Source organism: Electrona antarctica, assembly GCF_951216825.1.
Source record: "Electrona antarctica genome assembly, chromosome: 18".
NCBI lineage: Eukaryota > Metazoa > Chordata > Actinopteri > Myctophiformes > Myctophidae > Electrona > Electrona antarctica.
Window position 1 is genome coordinate 34,342,700 of NC_136799.1, and position 24,123 is coordinate 34,366,822.

General features: G+C 40.5%; 1 protein-coding gene across 8 annotated transcripts in view; it reads right to left on the reverse strand.

The window, feature by feature from the left end:
- Positions 1–24,123, reverse strand: part of LOC306942446 (uncharacterized protein) — a 35,824-nt gene that overhangs the window by 8,602 nt on the left and 3,099 nt on the right. For 4 of the 8 annotated variants that reach the window (XR_013792295.1, XM_079528330.1, XM_079528329.1 and 1 more), the window contains exons 2-3: positions 22,204–22,330; positions 1,286–1,376 (exon numbers count right to left, since the gene is read on the reverse strand). Coding sequence is in view for 3 of the 8 variants with exons in the window: in XM_079528330.1 (XP_079384456.1) it covers positions 1,286–1,376; positions 22,204–22,240 (128 nt within the window). In the remaining 5 variants the exon portion in view is untranslated. Of the gene's footprint in view, positions 1–1,285; positions 1,377–15,470; positions 16,001–22,203; positions 22,331–24,123 lie in introns of those variants that run through there. The other 4 variants (XR_013792294.1, XR_013792296.1, XR_013792297.1 and 1 more) reach the window with 3 other exon arrangements.

The window sequence follows — 24,123 nt, forward strand, 5'->3', positions numbered from 1 at the left end:
TCAAAGCCTATCAGTGTTAATAAGGCTGTGTTTACATTCTGCGGCTCAGTGTTTAAGAGTTGAATGACAGGGATTAAGAAGAGGCTGGTGGTGTTTTGATGGTATATAGACCATGGGGGTCTGCAAAATGTTTGACATGAAGTGCCACGTTTTTATTTTTGCCAGTGAGTACCGACCCCCACCCGTGCAAGCACAGACAGACAGACAGACAGACAGACAGACATGTTGTATAGGTGCCGATGAAGGATTGAAAGCAAAAGCTTAGTAAAGGCCGTGCTCAGGAAGCCAACAAGTGTTTTCTGTCACCATGCCTTGTTGGAGTATGTGGACTGAATGGCCATATCAGCCAAAGAACTGTTCCTAGATTAAATACCAGCATGTCAGATTCATCATGTTGTTGTGCATTTGTATGTGGGACTACGGATGGAAATTCTAGCTAAATCCAGCTTGTATTGATTGAAAACAATTTGAAAATGTTAATTAATATGCACTGTCCCGAAAATAAACACACTGAAACATAATGTGTACTTTGTGTAAAATGCCCAGCCATCATCTGTAGAACATCTAAAATACAAGGATTCTAACATTGTTTAATAATAACCTAGCTCTGGTCCATAGCCTTCTACTGCTTCTATGATTCTGCCCTGCAGTATAAGGATATGGGACTTTCGGTTTTAAATCTCAAATCGAAATCAGACCAGCCTCTCCTCTTTAGCGTATTTTAAAAGAACGTTTTTGCTACTCACCAAAACAAAGGCGGGTTGTGTCATTAGAAAGCCTACTTTCCTTAGTGGACGCACTCTGAGCCCCCCACCACACATATAAACTGTACTTTTTGGCCAGAAAGGGATTTTTTTTCACCGGAGGAAAAATATTCTCTATGAGGCAGTTCTCTGGGCAATATCGGAAGAGGGCGCATTGGAGTAACTAAAAGTATTTTCTTTCCGGTGGAAACAAAATCCCTTTTTGGCCAAAAAGTACCGTTTATACGTGTGGTGGGGGGCTCAGAGAGCGTCCACTAAGGAAAGTAGGCTATCTATTGACACAACCCGTCTTTGTATTGGTGAGTAGGTCAAACGTTCGTGAGATTTCCACTAAAGAGGAGAGGCTGGTCTGATTTCGATTTGAGATTTAAAACCGAAAGTCCCATAGCCTTATACTGCAGGGCAGAATCGTAGAAGCAGTAGAAGGCTATGGACCAGAGCTAATAATAACCCTGCACCAGGTGGGGATATATCAGAGTTCATTTTGAATCTGGAAGGCTGTGGTTAATGTCTTTAATCACCTTTGGGTCACAGAGTGGTCACGCACAGTGGCTGCCTCCCATCCTGGAGTCTGGACTGTGTACTGAGGACAAAGGGTTGCAAAGTGCAGGCCTATTGGATAAACAGAGGCAGATTACAGATAACACTAAAGATGATAGTGTACGGTAGGTGACAATCATCTATAATAGGAGAATCTAATGACATGACATGAGACAATGCAGAATGTGACGGGAGCCACTTTAACCCTAGCATTCATATTATGGGTATGTGACCCCCAGCCCCCCCAAATAAATAAATAATATACTAAAGAATACAAATTAAAACATTTTCAAAGACAATTGGAGATGTTTTGAATGTATTTTGCACTTGTAAAGAGACCTCATTATGGCCCTGTTGAATCAACACCGTCTGATGCTGTATCTGCCCCGTGACCAAAAAAGCAAACACTTCCCACTCGCCTCATTTATCATTTTGACCCGAGATCAGATTCTAAAAAATGTCTTCTAAAATCCTGACAGTTCTCTGAAAAAGCTATGTTTCTATGTCAGTGGTTCTTCGATTTTTCAAAAATAGCAGACCTACAAGCTCGTAGCGCGCCACTCGGTGGCGCGCTATGAGCTTGTAGATCTGCTATTTTTCAATAGCTAAAGCATAACATAATGCTATTGTGACATATTTTGGTATAGGACAATTACTACTCTGCTCTAATGCCCCACCGTACAAAAACACCCTCTGCGGTCTTTAAAAGCACGCTCGACCTGCACCACACCTGGCTGGAAGCGAACACCAGGCCCACAGGCACCTGTACAGCAAGCAACAGCACAGATGGAGAGATGAATCACAGAGCAGGCGTGATTTATGAGAACCCTTGACAGTGTTGTCACAACATGCTGACATGTGCAGGGTGGCAGTGAGACTTAACGGGACAGCAAGAGACTAAATGGAGACCATCATTTAGAATTCGCCGCCAGGATCCCCACTTAAAAGGTGTGTCAGCTTTGATGATGCCGTTTAAAGAGCGCTGAGATGCCGCCACAACACACACACACACACACACACACACACACACACACACACACACACACACACACACACACACACACACACACACACACACACACACACACACACACACACACACACACACACACACACAGTGTCAAAAGCAAACACAAAAACAATTTCAAGAAACAAATGTATACCCCCCCCCCCCCCCCCGTGCATCTGTGTCAGGGAGTTTGTATTCCCACACTGTGAGGAAAGGGGATCTATGGGATCTCTGGGCCCTCTCTCTCTCGTGACTGTATCCACTTTCACTACTGGCTCATCCAGTGGCTTTTATGGGTCTGCTGGGGTTCGTGACGGTGGGGGGGAGGGGACTCCCACTGGACCCGCTGTCCCAAATCTGCTGTCCTCCGTCTAATAGATAAGTGATGACAAATGGTTCCTGGCAATTGCATTCACAGAACACACTCGCGTGATTCTGAGGGACTCACCAATTATACTTCTAGCTTGCCTTTCCCTCTAATGCAGTCCCCCCTCCCTCCCCTTTAGTCCCTGTTGTCTCCTGGGATGGCTCTTATCAATGTGGAAAAGTCACAGGAGGAAATGCCATCTTAAGTTGAGGCGTCTGCATGCTGCTTCTCCTTTGGGGACCGTAGTGACAAGAGATGTGATTACTGAGATGAGTCCCATAACTGTTGGACAAGAGACTTATGGCGTTCTGGATTGTAAGATCTGCATAGTACACAGCAAAGTCTGGAGTGTTCAACTGACAGTCAAGATGTTTCTATGTAGATTGTACTAGGTCAGGGGCACTGTAAAGGGCTAGGGGTACAGTGGGACAGGATCCTGCAAAGCACGCGATCATGGGAAATGTGTGCACATGAATCGACAGGCCTATTTACACTGGGCAGGAAACACAAATCTGCAGATGTTGAACAGCTGGGATACATCAATAACTACACCATGGGAAATGAGTGCAACAGTTTTAAACTGTGAGTTATGAGAAATAGAGATTATATGATAGTTACTGTATGACGTCCTTTTATTCTCACTGCATTTGCTTGAATCCCACTGGTCATGATGTTTTCCTGTTAATACATTTATCTATATTCCTATTTCACTCAACCGCTGTTGACAGTTGATGTACAACCGTGCAGAACATGTTCAACATGTAATTTCATTGAATTTCATTCAATCAGCATTGCTATTTTGGGTATGCCATTGTGAAAACTTTCCATAAACCTCAAATAATTTCTCCAATATATATATATATTTTAGCAAAAACAGCAGATCTTCAAGCTCACACGCTGCAACGCATTGTGAGCTCATAGATCTCCTTTTTTAAGAAGCCAGAGGCAAAGGGTAGTTGGGGGTCCTTGGCATGGAAACGGTTGGGAACCCCTGGTATAATCTCTTGCTGTGGAGAGGAGATGAAAGTTGGGGGAAAGTGGAATAGAGGAAGAGATGAGTGTACTTCATAATTGCAAAGATACAGACAGTACAACAGTCTTTGTCCTGGCCACAGCAGATGCTATCTGAAATGATATGATGCATGCAAGCCAAGAGCAAGCAATCCCAAGGAATTGTCTTGGGAAATAGGAAATAAGTGAAAGACCTCAAATTAACAAAGAATGGTCATTCCCATGGTCTGGCTGGGGGAAGCCGCACGGTTACGCAATTTGGTACTTTAGCTTTCGCTATTATCTAATGATGCAGTCTCCACAGAGTTAATATGGTTGGTTGTATGGATCATCCTTTTCAGTAAGACACATACAATAAATGAGTATAATGTGAATAAGTTAGAGAATGTCATGTGTGTAATGCATGTAGACTGCAAAATGGTAAGAACTGGTCTCACCCCGACAGCGACCATATAAGTACGATCATGGCAATACACAGCTCTGCTCCTTTTCACTTGGTTCTGGTACAGTATGTGTTTCAGGTCCAGCCGCCTGCCCGAGGAACTATCTCCAGTTTGGCCTGGTGACAGACAGCTGGGTCTGGAAGTGGTTCCTGGTATAGACGTCTGGCTGTCTGCTGATGCGGTTCTGGAAGCCGATGTACACGTCGTCCTGCAGGAGGCTGTTCAGCACTACGTGTCTCACAACTCCGATTTTGTTTTGAATCTCCACATACAGTAGGTGTGGGTCCTGTCAGGCCTCTCGGTAGGCAAGGAGAGATCGAGGAAGGAAGTCCACCATGTAGTCATAGCCGTCGAGCACAGGCTTAAAGTCCCCCCTCAAAGACTATGTTGTATAGTCTTTGAATCCTGCCCATTTGAAATAGAACTGGATCCAACGGCAATTTCTGAAGATCTCGTGGCTGATGGCTCTGTTCAGCTCATCCAGACACGAGTATCTGTCCTTTCTTTCGTGCCGTCAGGTGGATTGGTGATGGACCCACCAAGTCTCTGTCTGGGTCTTTTAATGCGAGGGCCAGATCTAATGCAGCACCTGGCCAGGGTGTCCACATCCTGTTGCCAGGTGAATTCATATTGATACGACCATTGAGCTCTTCTGCAGTGTTTTTGACATTTGTGTTCTTAATGTAGCTGTCTGAGGGATGTCCGGATCCACAAAGTAGCCGGCCATCGGGCATTAGATCTTAGGCTGTAAGGATTTCACCAGATCAGACTTGTAGACCAGGAGCTTTTTCCCGCTCATTTTTTATGAACTCTGCCTTCCACTGCTCAGTGTATTTCCCCCCATGAAAGGTCATGGGGAACCCGGAGGCCCCCCTGGCATAATCTCCTTTATGGAGATCCATCAGTATAAGTATATGCCCACATATGGGCATGCTGATATGCCCATATAAGGAGATCTCCCCCAGGGAAAATACAAGCAGGCTATTTATAAGTGATAATGACATTTATATGAATAGAAGATAGCAAGTTGCTCACTGTTGGTTCATCCTCTATTCTTGTGCTAGTGTTGATGGAAGGCTATGGAGTACTTTAGTTAGTTTTACTAAGATAAACAATAGTCACTGATGACAGCTATAACATATCATTTTGGTTTGGATATACTGTAGCAATTTTAGTAAGTAGGGAGTTTGTGCTGTACGTCTCTGAGAAGAAACTGGCTGTGGGATTATTTTGGTGTTAAAAAACATGCACCATACAGGCCAGTAGCACAAACTGGCAAGGGTGTGGACACATGTGTTCTACAATCATGGTTCTTTTGCGCAAGACTTAAAAATCACCTTGTGAGATTTGAGAGATTGGCTTACCACGGACAATTGCAGCCTGTAGCTTATCTCCACTGATTTTAGGGAATACCGGTAATTTACTGGTAACTTATTTTTGAGTGGTGTAAACCACTCCTACAACTGGCTTTGTTAGTCTGTCTGTCTGTCTGTCTGTGCTCAAAAAATGAGCACGGTTGCTATGGTCACCCAGTTCACACGGGTGTGATTTCATTACGTCAGACATTACGTCAGACCACAGCTGATCAGTCTATATAAGACCTTACACCACTCAGTTCACACGGGTGTGATTTTATACATTACTTTGAGCAATCTATGTCATATTACCCAATATATAATATAGTGCCATTAGGACACAGATGTTGGCTTCTACTGAATCTGATCTGTCATCACTAATATCAAACTGTGCGCACCGGTTCCCCATGTAATAGCCTTGATTCATGTTGTACTGAGTGAACTTATCGCAGTGATCATGACTATGTTATGTAGGAGTCGCACATAAAACACTTAGGGCCCTATTAAGCAAGTGGAATCTAATTACATATAATTTTACAGTTTTTAAGACGTGGGGGCGGGTGCAATGTCATATTACAATTATGGGCCAGGTAAGAAGCGCTTTCGACACCCCGTGGTGTGAGCAAAACGGCCTTGAATTAGTCATGGGAGTGTTTAAGGGAGTTTTGAGGCTTACCCAATGAACATGTCCGTACTATTCTCTTTACGACACCAGCTGATGATGCGCCCTTTTCGGCAAGTGGTATTACATTTCTGCAGACTGGCACCATAGACATGACATGACTTTGTCACATTTGGGTTAATTATTCATATTGCACTGCATGCTGTCACCTTTATGCCTCCAAAGAACAGATCCACAAGCTGTCACAGCCATGATGTGCATAGCTTGTAGGCCTATGTCTCTATTTTGTTAAGTAACTTGCAGTTTTCATTGGAAAGTCATTACAGCGGCGCAGCCATATGCTAAGGGAGGGAGATATACGCACATCGTCACTTAATTTGTTTCTGTTCTAAGCATGAAAAACAGCTGTAAAAATCTTTATTCTAGTTCATTTGATTCATAAATGAATAACTAAGACTTTGAAATGGCACCTACCTATACCTTTCAGATCGGAATGGAACTGCGAGTAGATACGCAGCATTGGCTGGCAAATTGGACGCCCAATCCATGCGTAATGTTCCCAGAATCGTCTAACCCCCGAACATACAAGTTCGTTTGATATTGTTTAATTCGATAAAAATAGAACCATGTACCATACAGCGAATGAAAGCAAGATTCCTAAGGAATATGGGGATTTTTACATTTTAAAAAACGGTTGAGAAATGAGAGAACCATGAGTGTTTATAATATCAAATATTATAAGAATAATATGAAAGACAAACGGGCTGTGAAGAGCTCAGCTCACCATCCCGACAAGGAGGAAATATAGCCTATAGTGCATGCACGTATATGCACTGACTGTTGCACACACGCTCTTTATTTGTTTCTATTGAAAAACACCAGTAAAATAACGTTTATTTTATTTTATTTCATTCGAGTCACGACGAAGGAATGAGTTGAAATGCCATACGTGCGCCATGCGTATTGCTGCGGCCCCAATGTTATGGTCTTCGCTCGTAGCATATTATTGAAGAAGAATTGAGTCGGGTGTGATACAGCGTATGAAAGCAAACCTCCCAATGAGTATGGAGATGTTTTAATTTCTAAAAAAGGTTGAGAAATGAGCGATATATGACCCTTTATAATCTCAACGAGAAAGCCAGAAAACTCGCTGTTGCCATGTGTCATAGAAACAAGTAAATAGGTCTATAAACATACTCCCAAAAGAATCGCATATAACAGGGGTCTACAACCTATTTTAAATGATTTGCCATGTTTTTATTTTCTAGATAGTGAGTCTGCCATATCAAGATTCCTTTTAATGACACCACATTAAAATTTCCAGCATATTTTGATTGTCCACAAATATAAAGTTCTTCCTTCTTTTTACATATTTTCTTGCACATTGTTATAATGATCATTATAAATATATATCCCCCTGCAGTCAGAGTTCATTGTTTTAATGAATGAATGTGATGCATTGTGAGCTGGTAGATCTGCTATTTTCAAAAGTAATCTTTGAAAAAAGTGACAATTGTGGAATATTTCTGAAAAATGTTATTGAAACATTTAAAAACACAAATCTGTCATGGGGGTCACTGGCTTAGTTGGGCAAATGCATTAATCTGGGGGTCCTTGACATGGGAATGTCGCTGTGTGAGGATCACTGGTTTAAACAACATTAGGAGAAAAGCCCAAATAAGCACTTTAGAAACAAGAAAAGCAACCACAACTACCAATATTTACAAGCATCTTTGCAGAAAAAGAAGCCGCTTATAATAAACAGACATGGCAACACTCCAGCAGCACTCCAGAGCCGCTCAAGTGTAAAATGAAACAGTGCTTTTTGCTTTTAAGACGTGGTCAGACCCAGGCGGAATCGGTATGCGCTGAGTGTTTTTAGGTCAAGGGGCTTAATAGCAAATTAGCGCAAAGCGAAAATAATTAACATATGGACACTCCCCCAATGCTAAATTATGCAGGAACGTGGTATTCCATATGAGTGAGCGCTCACCACGGCTTCCATAATACGAAAAGGCGCAGAGCGAGGGCGAAATCTGTATTACCGCATGGGTTTTTCGTCTTGCTTAATAGGGCTCTTATACTCCAAAAGGCAGCTGGCAAAGACTACAAACTCTGAAATTACACAGAATCTCGATTCCCAGAAAGTGGTTGAGAAATGCTATCTTTTAGTACAGTCAGAGGTACTTGGGTCACTCTACCAGTAAATAATGTTTGTTTTTCATAAGGTGCCAATACGATTGGTAGGACATCATATTCAATACTTTACCGTGAGTAAACATATGCACTGAACAAATCAAAAGACTTGAGATCTTCCAGACTGTCTCCTTGACCTCCAGTTGCTTTATGAAAAGTGAAATTACTTTACAGCAAGAAGCTTCTAGCCCTCTCTGCATGGGGTTTGTGTAACGCCCGGGATACGAACTCGGGTCTTCCGCGTGAAAGTACAACATCTTAAACACTAGAGTATAGACCAAAGGGATATCGCTATGGACCAGGGGAGATATTAGACTTTTGAGGCCATCAGGCAGAGGCTCTGAGCCACTCTGCTACACTCACCCCCCTTTTGACCTCCTCCCACAGGGAAAACCGATCCGGGTCACGGCACCAATGTAACGCCCGGGATTCGAACTCGGGTCTCTGGCGTGAAAGTCCAACATCTTAACCACTAAATCAAAGTGATATCTCTATGGACCGTGGGAGATATTAGACTTTTGAGGCCATCAGGCAGGGGCTCTGAGCCACTGCTACATTTTCGTGGGGCTAATTTCTTCCCACAGTCCATAGACATTAGAAAGTCCACTTTATACTATACTAAAATAGCAGATCTACAATCTCAAAGTGTCCATGGATGCGTTGTTCGGGCGTGACACTGTCGTACGACAGAGCATAAATGAATCCTTAGAACATTGCAGAGAAAAATCACAGCGGTCTAAATTTCCCCTAAATTGCCCAGTAGGCGTAATTAAGAACATCTTCAGGATGCCTCGCTGCCTTGCCTTCCAAATAGTTCTCCATTCCCCTGTGACCTCAAATGGATCAAATTATTTAAAAAAATATATATGAATGGATTCCAGTTTGCTAGTCTCCTCTGACAAGTCTTTGAACAACACAACTTATAAAATATTTAACATGTAGGTTGATACAATGTGGGTGGGGGCTTTTCAGTCTTAAAAGCTATGGTTGCGTCCACCGGCATATACAGTACTGTATATTTTATGATGGATAAAGCATCCCTTCCATCCAAATCCAAGCACAATGCAAGTCTTGAACTGTAATAACCTCAAGGAATTATGGCAGGACAGATTTTTGGAGATGGCCCCAGCACATTTTCATATGAGTTGGATGAGTGACCAGTCCGCCATCTTCATGTAGATTAGTTTCAACTATGGGGACTGCAAATTGGAACTGTTCAAATGCAATGTGATTATTAGTACAGCATGATGAAGGGTAAATGATACCAAAGATTATAATATTTAAGTCAGTATTGTAAATGCAAGGTTTAAGTGAAATAAAACAAATTAAATAAACGTAAATGGTGCAAAGAATGAGTGATTATTCACAGTGGCATTTTCCAAAAGGAACGAGAAATGGAGGCAGCCAGACTATGACTGGAGAGCCCTATACACCTCAAGGGTGTCTGGTTAAAGTTGTAAAGAAGAGGACATCAAATTAGACTCCTCAATGGTGTTAACGGAGAGAGAACAACCTACACTTTGTTTCAGAAATTACCCATAATTAGATACATAATGGAGTTGGATTGGCCACAGCCTCAGAAAACCTGCGACAAACATCACCAGACAAGCCCTGAAATGGAACCCCCAAGGAAAAAGGAAACGAGGTCGCCCCAGGAACAGCTGGAGAAGAAGTATCGAGGCAGAAATGGCAGAGAGTGGGCTCAACTGGGGAGATCTCGAAAGAACGGCTAAAAGCCGAGTGAAATGGAGGACATTTGTCAACGGCCTATGAACCCTAGAGGAGCAAAGGGCTTAGGTCAAGTAAGTCAGATTCACATCGCCTCACATCGTGATTCATCGTGAGCTTTTAGATCTGCTATTTTTGATGTGTGACTGCGTTGTACACAAATACAGAAACACTTTTAACTGAAGTGTTTAACTAAGTGTTCTGGAGTCATAAAATGAAGATCACATTACCAAACTTGGAGACCTGTTTGATGGCCAGACCTTGATGTCTTTCACACAATTGCAGCAGCGTCATGGGTTGCTAAAATCTGAATTCTTTAGGTATTTACAAATTAGACATTTTATTACTGAGGACACTTCACTTGTAACCAATAGTTCCGCTTCACAGGTAGAACGAGCCCTCTCTTTGCAATTTTCCAAGAAACAAATTTAAATTTTCTGTGACGTATTGAATTCCTACTCATCTATATCCTCTCAGGTTACTAAGCAGTCCTGGGAAAAAGACCTGGACGTCTCTATTCATGCTGAGGACTGGGCAGATATGTGGGCCTATGCAAAACAGATTTCAGTTTGTAACCGAACTAAATCCATCCAGTTCAGAATATTACATCGTATACATATAACTCCTGCTCTCAAGAATAAAATGGATGTCAGTGCGTCCCCATTTTGCTTTAAATGCAAGACAGAGATTGGTAATTATGTTCTCTGTCTTTGGTCCTGTGTGAAGCTTCAGAACTATTGGTATGACATTGTATCAGAACTCTGTTATTTTTGGTGTCCCAATCGATTTAAACCTGTTGTGTATTTTACTTGGTCTCCCAGATGATCATGTTATTGATGTCAAACATAAGAGGTTGTTCAACTTATTAACGTTTGCTGCTAGGACAAATATTCTTTTGTTTTGGATCAAGGATGTTGCTCCATCAAAGAAATCATGGCATAACATTATAATGGACTGTATTCCTTGTGAATACATTACATGCATGTTGCATTCTAAATTGGACACTTTCTACAAAATTTGGGACCCTTATTTAGATCATATTGGACCAACATTGTCTGCCACAATACTTGGAGGTTTTCCGTGAATGGGAGTCTATCAAAACTCAAGAGTCATTATGGTTCATTGTCTTTGCCATGTCTTTGTATGTTCAATCTTTTTATTTATAATGGTGTTGTGCCTGAGCTGTTTTTCTTTTCTTTTGTTGTTTGTTATTATGTTCTTGTTGTGTAATGTCTGTTTGTTGTCTTTAAGTTTGTTAAAACCAATAAATATACTTTATAAAAAAAAAGTATATAAATAAAATGAAGATTGTAACGTCTACAAATGTTTCCTCACAAACCTCTTATAGTAGTATTTTTGAATGATTTTAACAACACAAATCTTGTATGGGGGACAAGGTCAATTGCCAGATACATATTAATTTGGGAGTCCTTGACATGAAGAACGTTTGAGAACCACTGTCTTACAGTAATAACGTGTGTTAATTGCGAGGCATTGGCTTTGTTTACACTATCTCACTGCAAAGAACTGGTTGACCAGAGGGTGGCACTCTCGTAACAGCCTTTCAAGTGGCAGTCAACAGCTCTCTCTCACACACACACACACACACACACACACACACACACACACACACACACACACACACACACACACACACACACACACACACACACACACACACACACACACACACACACACACACACACACACACACACACACACACACACACACACACACACACACACACACACACACACACACACACACACACACACACACACACACACACACACACACACACACACACACACACACACACACACACACACACACACACGGGATTCAAAACGACTTGCAGGGCAATCTTGTGAGCTGGATGTCCTGCTGCAGAACCTGGAGATAACCTGGTTTTTATACTGCCAGTCAAAACCTGACTCATCATAGTTTATAAATTAGATACTATAGAGCAGTGGCTGTGGCTCTCAACCTGTGGGTCGGTACCCTGGGGGGTTCCCACAGTGTGTGTGTGTGTGTGTGTGTGTGTGTGTGCTCTATACCAGCTATAGTGTAGATTCTGTCTGAACACAAACATAAAATGCCATCGACATTGAATGGAGAATTCACGTCATATGTGTCTGAGCAAATCGGCAAATGTATGTCGGTGGCACCCTTGGCCAATAAGGGACCACCATTCTTGATGATGATGTACGATGATTAGAGCCCATTGAGAGCATGCTCTCTTTTTCAAGGACACCCCGAGTACAACATGTCACAAAGTACAAAAAAGAAGGTGAAATATAGTGGACATAAACCCGGCTTTGTGACGCCATCAAGTACTTCATATTTGAAATCTGAACGTTTATGTAGATATTAATGTTGTAAATGGAAAAAGTGTGAATTTTTGACTAAAATGTACAGTATTAGGCCGACAAAAAACAATGGAGACTCATAATTTGAGTATGAAACTACAATGCAATGTATGGATTAAAAAAAAGGTAATTTTAATTATAATATAAAAGTAATTGGTGTGTAGAACATTTAAGTATCTTGTAAGGTGTAATAAAAGACATTGGTGTTCATACTGTAGATCAGTCTAGCAGGGGTGTAAGTAACACATTTAACTCAAGTACTCTTAAGGAGAATTTTTAGCTACTTTTTAAATACATTATACTTATACTCCACTACATTCCAGAGGCAAATATTGTAGAAAAAAAATATTTTTCTTTTCTACTGTAAGTATATTTTGATGCCAATATACTTTTGAATTCAGGCCACGGTACTTCTTCCATGGCTGTTTAGGAGAGGAAACTCTCCTTTAATTGCACAGTGAAACGTCTGTACTCTAGTAGACTACAGAGCTATCCTGGAGTCTACTTCCTGACCTTAGGGAGGTATATATCAGAGAGCATTGATTCCCTGTTAAATCCTCACTGGTTATCATGGGAGAGACCACGCGACTCCTGCCTATACAGTCACTATGGACAAATTGTTTAATTAGGGTGCCCCCCTTGGGAGTAAGATGGGACATTCTGGGTAATAAATAAAGATGAATTGTGTCTTGTGGTGAAACAGATCAATGTACAATAAGAAATGGGAGGGATGGGGGGGTTGCCAGACTCAAATGGAACCTGGAATTGCACTTACAAAAATTAGGAAGCCTAAAAACTTTAATCAAATGAGTGCATAGAATTAGGACTACAATTTGCTTTGTATAGACATGCTGATCTCTGAAAAAAAGAAGAAGCAATTTTAACAGGTTGGTTAGAAATGTCCTGGGTTTGCTGCTCCATGAATCTCAGTCAGTCACAATCAGTAATCTTCTTGGACACAGATATCATACAAGATGCAAGAGAAAATAAAGTCTGACTTATACTGACGTGATGGTTGCACTTATACTGTAGCTAGATCTGATGTGTGACACCAGCACTGTGCCACGCCACGGGCACCAGCCACTGGAGATGTCTGTACACCCATCCTGTCCCACATTGTGCCTGGTAGACAATTGCATCAGTGTTCAAATGCCCTAATAGTTAGTTCCCTAATAGTTAATAATAATAAAGCTTTCTCATTGTCTCTTCATGCAAGATGTGTTTTTAAGCCTGTTCAATTTTAAAACAAAATGTGAAATACCAGAGGAGTTTATAAATGATAGCCAATAGGCCTATGGTCGAATATGACATCAAGGCATTTAATAGCAACTCAAGTAGTAAGTTGCTAACCCGGTACTCCAGTACCGTCCCCCCATCCCACTTGTCCCACACAAGCGATACTTCTGTCCCTCAAATGAACAGTTTGGATCTGGTCACCCTACCAGCTCACAATCAAGTATAAATCAAGACAGATGGTGAATCTCAACTAGCTTAGGTCCATTTAATATAGCCAGATGTAACCTATATCCCTGCATCACAAAGGCCCCTTTTCCACCAAAAGAACGTATGTTCTAGAACTGGTTCCGTTCTAGATCCTTGGAACCGTGGTGCTTTCATGGAACCAGCTGAAAACTGCAAACCAGTTTAAAGCACCATTCCGAAACAACTTTTAGGGTTCTGAACAAATTATTTTTCAGTGGAAACACAAAATTAGGCGGGAAAAAATAACGGAACTGGTTCAACCACGGTGGAAACGGGGCCAGAGAGTAGTTCAATGACACCTGGCTTAATTTAGGTTATGTTCAACGACTAGGACTTTGATAGCTATTATAGCAAAAATCTCTAAAATTACCCTTTAATCATCAAAAATGTCATTCACCATGTGACGTCATGGCTTTTACTTCATTGCTTGGACACCCAGTGGCTGAGTTGGAGTGTTATATAGACAGTTTTCCAAGTGGCCGTGGAGGAGTTACGCCTGAGTCCTGACAACACTAACACTTATTCAATTCGTCAGTAGCCCTGCATGCATGAGGAACCACAGAGAATCCACAGCTTAATGGAATGTGGACATAGAGTTAAAAGGGTCCGAAGCTGCTGGGAGAGGTTGATTTAGAGTGATGCAGGTCCTGACCCGTGAGGCTGCTTCACGCTGCCACACCACGGGCACCAGCCGCTGGAGACGTCTGTGCTCCAACAACGCCAGTCTCCAAAAAACGTTCCTCAGCCATGTCTGGTACTGTAGACAGAGGTGTGGAGAATTCCCAATTCTCCTTAATACGGTAGATCGCTCAGGAAGCCGATCGCCGTTTCGACCTTGGATTCCAATTTCCTATATGGTGTCACTGTGTTTCTACGACACCAGAGTTCAACGAGTTTGACTCTGAGGATTGACCCCCCTGGCTGATTTCCCATTCCCTCCGTACTAGATCGTAGTTAATGAGCTGTGGGGAGAGTGGCTTTATTTTGGGCGTTCTATGGGACCATTAATCCTGGGAGAGAAACACCCATCTCGGCAGCCAACTAGCCTGAATGAGCTACACTGCAAAATCCTTGGTGAATTAAGTCCGAGAGGGAAATCATGGACGCCTATTGGTACAAATGGCCGTACATGAATATTTTAACACTCTCTCAGAGCTAAATTAACACTCACAATTTTACAGCGTACTGCCATTGAAGTTTCTCGCCAAGGAGACTGCTGCATTAATATCAGAAACCTCAGATGTGACCTCTCGCAGAATAATGAACTTTAATTAAGTAGTGGATGTCAGTCTTTTGTATTCTGCTCCAAGTTTTGCTCTGTATGGACAAGGAGTAAAGGACCCAATATCTTACTTCCTTTACCTGCTTTATTGGCATGAGATACATATACATTGCCAAAGCAAGTGTGAAATAAAACAGTCAAAATTTAATTTACAATTAAAAGGAATAAAGGAATGTGTAAACAGAGCTGTGTCAGCGCATAGCAGTAAAAAAATCAATATATTGTATATATATATATATATATATATATATATATATATATATATATATATATATATATAGTGTAGTGTATGTAGAAATATATATATATAGTGTAGTGTATGTAGAAATAAGTGATATAAGCGAGGTAACTTGGTATATGTCTCATGTATCTCTGTATTTCTCTCTCTTCCCCTGACATGGTCAAGGCAGATGGCCTACCATAGAGTTGTGTTCTGATTGAAGCTTCTTCCTGTTTTAGGGCGGTTTTTCTTTGGCACTGTAGGAAAATGCTTGCTCAGGGGAAATGTTGAGTCTCCTCTGCTCTATAAGCCTATGTAACTGCTCCCTCATCCATACAGTACAGTACAGTAGATCTTTGGCTATGGCTGAGGCTAATAAAGAAAGATTTTCCCAGCATCCGCTCAAAAAAATGGCTGTGAAACCATAGCCTCCTATTGGTATACCGGATAATTAAAGGCTCTGCAGTGTTTTCATTGGCCTGTAGGGATGGTGGATGCACATGGGGGATGTGCATTGTAATGCTCCAGTAAGACTTTTTTTCTTCTAATGCTGCACAAACAGGTGTGATCTCTGCTCCTCTTCTCTCGAACAGGCGTGATCTCGGCTTCACTGCTCTCAAATCAGTTGTTGGGAAGAAATAACAAATATCAAACTTAAACGATTGTGGTCCAGGCAGTAAAATGCCTAAAATGTATTATTTTAAATGTTTTTTTTTGTGGCTTGGATTTACCCTTGTCTCAAATGCATTCCTCTGACTGAAAAATGATGAAAAATGTTGAAAAATAAATGTTGAAAAATGGTGCGTTGGATTTACCAAAGGTGCTTTGGATTTACCAAAGGTGCGTTGGATTTACCAAAGGTGCTTTGGATTTACCAAAGGTGCGTTGGATTTACCAAAGGTGCGTTGGATTTACCAAAGGTGCGTTGGATTTACCAAAGGTGCTTTGGATTTACCAAAGGTGCGTTGGATTTACCAAAGGTGCTTTGGATTTACCAAAAGGTGCTTTGGATTTACCAAAAGGTGCGTTGGATTTACCAAAGGTGCTTTGGATTTACCAAAGGTGCGTTGGATTTACCAAAGGTGCTTTGGATTTACCAAAGGTGCGTTGGATTGGTAAATCCAAAGCACCTTGTTGAATTTTTTTTTAGAAAAATGTTGAAAATGTCACCCAGCAGCTCAAATTCTGCAACGTCTATTGTGTCTGCAATGTCAGGACTGTCTCTAATGCATTCCTCTGACTGAAAAATGAAAATGATGAAAAATGAAAAATGACGACATTTTTTGAAAAATGTTGAAAATGTCACCCAGCAGCTCAGATTCTGCAACGTCTATTGTGTCTGCAATGTCAGGACTGTCTCTAATGCATTCCTCTGACTGAAAAATGATGAAAATGTTGAAAAAATGAAAAATGATGAAACTTTAGAGACAGTCCTGACATTGCAGACACAATAGAAGTTGCAGAATCTGAGCTGCTGGGTGACATTTTCAACATTTTTCAACATTTTTTCAACATTTTCTTTTATCATTTTTCATCATTTTTTCATCATTTTTCAGTCAGAGGAATGCATTAGAGACAGTCCTGACATTGCAGACACAATAGACGTTGCAGAATCTGAGCTGCTGGGTGACATTTTTCATCATTTTTCAACATTTATCATTTTTCAGTCAGAGGAATGCATTAGAGACAGTCCTGACATTGCAGACACAATAGACGTTGCAGAATCTGAGCTGCTGGGTGACATTTTCAACATTTTTCATAATTTTTTCAACATTTTCATCATTTGTCAGTCAGAGGAATGCATTAGACAGTCCTGACATTGCAGACACAATAGACAATAGACACAATCATTCCTCTGACTGAAAAAATGATGAAAAATGATTACATTTTAGAGACAGTCCTGACATTGCAGACACAATAGACGTTGCAGAATCTGAGCTGCTGGGTGACATTTTCAACATCTTTTCAACATTTATCATTTTTCATCATTTTTCATCATTTTTCATCATTTTTCATCATTTTTCAGTCAGAGGAATGCATTAGAGACAGTCCTGACATTGCAGACACAATAGACGTTGCAGAATCTGAGCTGCTGGGTGACATTTTCAACATTTTTCAACATTTTTTCAACATTCATCATTTTTCAGTCAGAGGAATGCATTAGAGACAGTCCTGACATTGCAGACACAAAATACGTTGCAGAATCTGAGCTGCTGGGTGACATTTTCAACATTTTATCATTTATCATTTTTCAGTCAGAAGAATGCATTAGATGCCAAAATGCGACGATGCGCGTTTTTCATCGCTAGAAATGCCAAAACGCGACGATGCGCGTTTTTCAACGCTAGAAACGCTAGAAACACTAGTAACAATAGTATGGACCATACTATAGTATGGTCCATACTATAGTATAGTATGGACCATACTATATTATGGACCATACTATAGTATGGACCATACTATAGTGTTTAGTACTAGTGCTAAACCATACTAAAACACTAGTACTAGTGTTTAGTATGGTATGGTTTTTCATCGCTAGAAATGCCAAAACGCAACGATGCACGTTTTTCAACGCTAGAAATGCCAAAACGCGACGATGCACGCTTCTCATCGCTAGAAATGCCAAAACGCGACAATGCGCGTTTTTCATCGCTAGAAATGCCAAAACGCGACGATGCGCGTTTTTCATCGCTAGAAATGCCGATGCGCGTTTTTCATCGCTAGAAATGCCAAAACACAGCGATGCGCGTTTTTCATCGATAGAAATGCCAAAACGCGACGATGCGTGTTTTTCAACGCTAGAAATGCTAGAAACACTATAGTCCATAGTATGGACTATAGTATGGACCATACTATAGTATGGTCCATACTATAGTATGATACTATAGTATGGACCATACTATAGTATGGACCATACTATAGTGTTTAGTACTAGTGCTAAACCATACTAAAACACTAGTACTAGTGTTTAGTATGGTATGGTTTTTCATCGCTAGAAATGCCAAAACGCGACGATGCACGTTTTTCAACGCTAGAAATGCCAAAACGCGACGATGCACGCTTCTCATCGCTATAAATGCCAAAACGCGCCGATGCACGTTTTTCATCGCTAGAAATGCCAAAACGCGACGATGCGCATTTTTTATCGCTGGAAATGCCAAAACGCGACGATGAAGTAGTGTTTCATTAGCGTTTCATTAGTGTTTCATTAGTGTTTAGTGTTTACATTAGTGTTTAGTGTTTCATTAGTGTTTAGTGTTTAGTGTTTCATTAGTGTTTCATTAGTGTTTGTGTTTCATTAGTGTTTCATTAGTGTTTAGTGTTTCATTAGTGTTTCATTAGTGTTTAGTGTTTCATTAGTGTTTCATTAGTGTTTAGTGTTTCATTAGTGTTTCATTAGTGTTTAGTGTTATTAGTTTAGTGTTTCATTAGTGTTTCATTAGTGTTTAGTGTTATTAGTTTAGTGTTTCATTAGTGTTATTAGTTTAGTGTTTCATTAGTGTTATTAGTTTAGGGTTTCATTAGTGTTTCATTAGTGTTAAGTGTTTCATTAGTGTTTAGTGTTTCATTAGTGTTTCATTAGTGTTTGTGTTTCATTAGTGTTTCATTAGTGTTTAGTGTTTCATTAGTGTTTAGTGTTTCATTAGTGTTTCATTAGTGTTTCATTAGTGTTTAGTGTTTCATTAGTGTTTCATTAGTGTTTCATTAGTGTTTCGTGTTTCATTAGTGTTTCATTAGTGATTAGTTTAGTGTTTCATTAGTGTTTCATTAGTGTTTAGTGTTATTAGTTTAGTGTTTCATTAGTGTTTAGTGTTATTAGTTTAGGGTTTCATTAGTGTTTCATTAGTGTTTAGTGTTATTAGTTTAGTGTTTCATTAGTGTTTCATTAGTGTTTAGTGTTATTAGTTTAGTGTTTCATTAGTGTTTCATTAGTGTTTAGTGTTTCATTAGTGTTTAGTGTTTCATTAGTGTTAGATTAGTGTTTAGTGTGTCAGTGTTTCATTAGTGTTTAGTGTTATTAGTGTTTAGTGCTTCATTAGTGTTTTGTGTTTCATTAGTGTTTCATTAGTGTTTAGTGTTTGTTTAGTGTTTCATTAGTGTTTCATTAGTGTTTCATTAGTATTTCATTAGTGTTTCATTAGTGTTTAGTGTTTCATTAGTGTTTAGTGTTAGTGTTTCATTAGTGTTTAGTGCTTCATTAGTGTTTAGTGTTTCATTAGTGTTTCATTAGTGTTTCATTAGTGTTTAGTGTTTCATTAGTGTTTCATTAGTGTTTAGTGTTTCATTAGCGTTTAGTATTTCATTAGTGTTGCATTAGTGAACCCCAACCCCAAATTGCTCCCGATGTGCTGGTTGGTATCTTGCATGGCTTTCGCCTTTATTTTATATTTTTCATGGAGGGACAGACAGTAGGCTGACAGGAAATGGGGAGAGAGATGGGGGAAAGACATGCAGTAAAGGCCGTCCGGATCGGGAGTCGAACCCGCGGCACACTGCCAGACTGGATTACCAGCCAAGGTGCCTGGACCATTGAGCCATGGCCCAGGCCGTAATGCACAATCTATGTAAAGCGCCTTGGATAAAGGCGCTATATAAATGCACCATTTACCATTTACATGCATGGATTACCACCAAAGATTAATCAGAAGAAACCCGCCAGTGACAGTTATATGCACACTGACAGACCAGTTGACATTTTCCAAGTGGATAAAATTGCATTTAAAAAACCCTTCATCCTGATTCCCGACTGGATTCATGATTTATGAAGTCTAGTCTTGTGTGCTTTAGACACTTTTCCCACAAGTATTACATACTGTATCCATAACAGTCATCATCATAGACACCAACTTCTTAACAAAAGAGGCCATATATGTGAATGACTATATCCACTGCCTTTGCTGGATTTTTATATGGGAGAGTGGGGCTATTAACAGGCAGATTGCAGGACAGTACAATTAACTTTCATTTTTTACTTCACTACATTAAAAAGATATCACACACACACACACACACACACACACACACACACACACACACACACACACACACACACACACACACACACACACACACACACACACACACACACACACACACACACACACACACACACACACACACACACACACACACACACACTTCAAAGTCTTTTTAAACTAAGAGAAGGAAAGTACAGTATTAAGGTATATTCAGTGATTTCACTTAATTCAAATATCACTTTTTTCTTTCTTTTTGTGTGATAATCCTCCCTACTATAGAGTGTGCTGACCATATAATTAGTTCCTCCCTGTCCCCAGTGAACTGCAGGCGTCAAAAAACCCTAGTTTCGGTTTTGGTGGTGGGTGAGAAAGCTTTCATCCAATCAGGATAGAGGGGGCCTTCCTCAAATCAGAATCGAGCGGGGCGGGCATTGGTGCGTGTGCTGTTGGCCTGTTGTGTCTCCCCCCACTGTAGAGCGTGTGCATGTGCATACTCTTGTTACCAGGGCGGACCATGTCATTTTCCAAACCACCCAAATCACTGAATGCTCCTTTAAGTAAAAAAAGCCTTTTATCTTGCTCATATTTTAGCTTTTATATTTGGGGGGCGCTAGCCCCTCCTATATTCAGCTATTGGTGTAGATTGTCATCACACAAACATTAAATTCCCATTGACAATGAATGGAGAATTTACGTCATGTGTCTGAGCAAATTGGCTAAGTGTCTATTTTTGTCACAAATTGACAATTTTACATCATAGTGTCTGAGCAAATAGACATGATCATTTACGATGATAAGAGCGTCCCTCACTTCACACGGGTGTGATTTTATTTTTAAATATTAAAAATTGAATGTTTTAGGGATTGTAAAGGATATGCAAATAATAAGCATTGTGCTTCAGCCTATATGCCTTTTTTGTGATGTGATTGGATACATTTCTGATGATGATTTTGAAGTCCACACAAGTACAGTGTTTTGATTTGATTTGTAAACAAAGACCGAAAATAAACCATTCATTCACTTACATAAGACATATTCCAATTCCCATACCAACAGTGTCAGTGACATGCGACTAGTGGCACTTGTCAAGCTGGTTTAAAATCATTTCTACATGGTTTACAATACACGGCCCCACAAGACACTGACCTTTATAGATGGATATTAGCTGATGAAATATTCATGTGCACAAACACTTCTGGCTATTGGCAAGTCGTATGAATAAGTTAGAGCAGAAACATATAGATGGCATGTGATTTTGACTTATTGAGGCCATGGCCATCTAGGTCCGATGAACAGTCGTGGCATCGAATTGAGCAACCACACCGAGCGAGCCTTTATTGCGTGTGTACATATTCAACCATCTTCCTCTAAAAGCGTGTTCAAATAGGCATGAAACCTAACAGGCGAGTGACTTGGTATGTTGTGGGTAGCTAAGCACTGTAGATCCTCTATTTTTAAAAATGCAGTATGGTGGTCACTACATATATTATTCATACGTAGACTGGGATGCTTACAGCAGAGCTGGCTGGCTACTTCGCCAATTGCCTTCTAGAGGGAAATCAACTTTTAAGCTAACCGGAGGGGAAAGCCAGCACTTTGGCCAAGAAGCCAAAGTGCTGCGAGACTTATTTTTTACTTCACTTTTGTTTTCAGGCAGAGTCTCAGACACAATAATTCAAGGACATACATCAGGCTTGGAAGAGGACATGATTATGAAATGTTATCAGGTACACAGCCAGTGTATGTGGATACTGGATAGGGGGACTTTTGGCAAGATAATGGTTCCTACTGCAAGTAGAGAAGTATTACAAACTACTGACAGAAGGATACTTACTTACCCAGTGCTCCCAGTGGAGCATACAGTAGGCCATCTTCTCTATCCAACACGGTTTTGGGCTGTCCCTTTTTCCTCCCCCCAGCTGGTACGTTCCCTGTCTCTTCAGCTCCGCCTCGTGTCCAGCCTGACAGAAGGGCAACATTGTTTTAAAATAATCACACTTGTGTGAAGTGAGGGGCGTAAGATGTATTTATATTGGCCATATGACGTCTTATGTCGTCATTTACTGCCCTAAACAAACACTAAACTCCATAGACTTGGCTGGCAATACGATTTATTTAGTGCTCTAGTTTAAACAAATTTTAAATAAAAATAATAATAATGTTCAAAAGCCATGTATTGGAGGCTCTTGATAAATCCCACGTTCACAGATGGTGATACTTATGTGATCACCTACTTTACTGTAAACAATATGCTCTGATTGGATTGCTGATTCTGCTTGTCATTCCATTTCTTTCAAAGCCATACATTGACAGAGACATATGGTGACCAAAGCCATTCAATATTTATCAAACCTGACCTTTGTAGGCCAAAGTGGCATATAATGACAAATCTGTCATTCTAAACAGCTCTCTCTCCCCAGCACACAAGCTAGGTTATCTTTAGTACGCATTGAATATTTATAAAACAGGGGCTGGGGAGTCGGTTACTGATCGCTAAGGTGACTTGTCGAGCCTCTGTAGGGGGTGATGGTGCACAGGGATTGGTTGGGATGGTGTCACATGGGACCCATGTCTCCTCAAGGTGTCCTTTCCCTCCATTTAGACAAGGGATTGAGTTTTATATGGCTGCTGTACCTACTGCAAATTCACCCCTATGAAGTTGAGAGAAGCATTAGAGTAGAGTGGAGTGTGATCAATCTACCATTTGATTCATGCAATGTGTCTGATTTCCTTACATAGAGCGCCCCTAGCACCAATATCAGACCCAGGGATTAAAAATGAAAGCATTACATCGCTCCAGTAAATCTTATTATTGAAGTTTATTTTCCTCATCCCCTATGAGCATATATCTCACTGTTGATATATTCTCAGCACACAGAAGCAGCTCTGCTGAAACTTAATTTGAGGCCGTTATGATTTGAGCCTCACAAAAAGGGATGAAGGTTAGAGAGAAGGAAGAGAAAGGCAAGAAATCTCTTAAGCAACTAATCGTTATTGGACACTTCAACATGCATACGTGATGGGGGTCTGGGCTGGTGTTCTGAATGCTAAACATACCGTCATTGAGATTGACGGTACTATCAGCCTCGTTCCATCTGCATTGCAGTGTGCAGCCAAATGAGAAGCAGGATTGGATGGCCTTTTAGATGTAGGTCCAGACATTTAATGATTCAGAGATCATTTGGACAAGACTTCCACACACTGTTTGCAATCTAATCAGCCAAGCTCACATTTGCATGAACTGGTTTCTCATGGGCGCTATCAGTGAGAGAGAGAGAGAGATATATATATATATATATATATATATATATATATATATATATATATATATATATATATGAGCAGGACATGCACTTATACTGAGCATAAACTGCCACCCTGGATATCAAGTAGCTTTTGTTAAATACATTTTCATTATTTGACTTCTGATTTAGCAACTTTAGCACCTTCTTCAGATAATGTTGCCATTTCTAAGATGTCAAGTATAAGTATCTCCTATGCCCAGCTTTGTGTGTCTGTGTGTGTCCCACGGAAATGATTTGATTGGCTGAGCACGGAATGTGATGATTTGATTGGCTGAGCACGGTATATGATGATGTATGATGATAAGAGCGACCCTCACTTCACATGAGTGTGATGTTTGAGGGGCGCCTATGTCCAGCTTTTGGTGTGTGTGCACAAACTTTGTCCTACACAAACATTAAAATGCCATTGACAATGGACATTTTTGAGTTTGTGTAAACAAACATTGCGT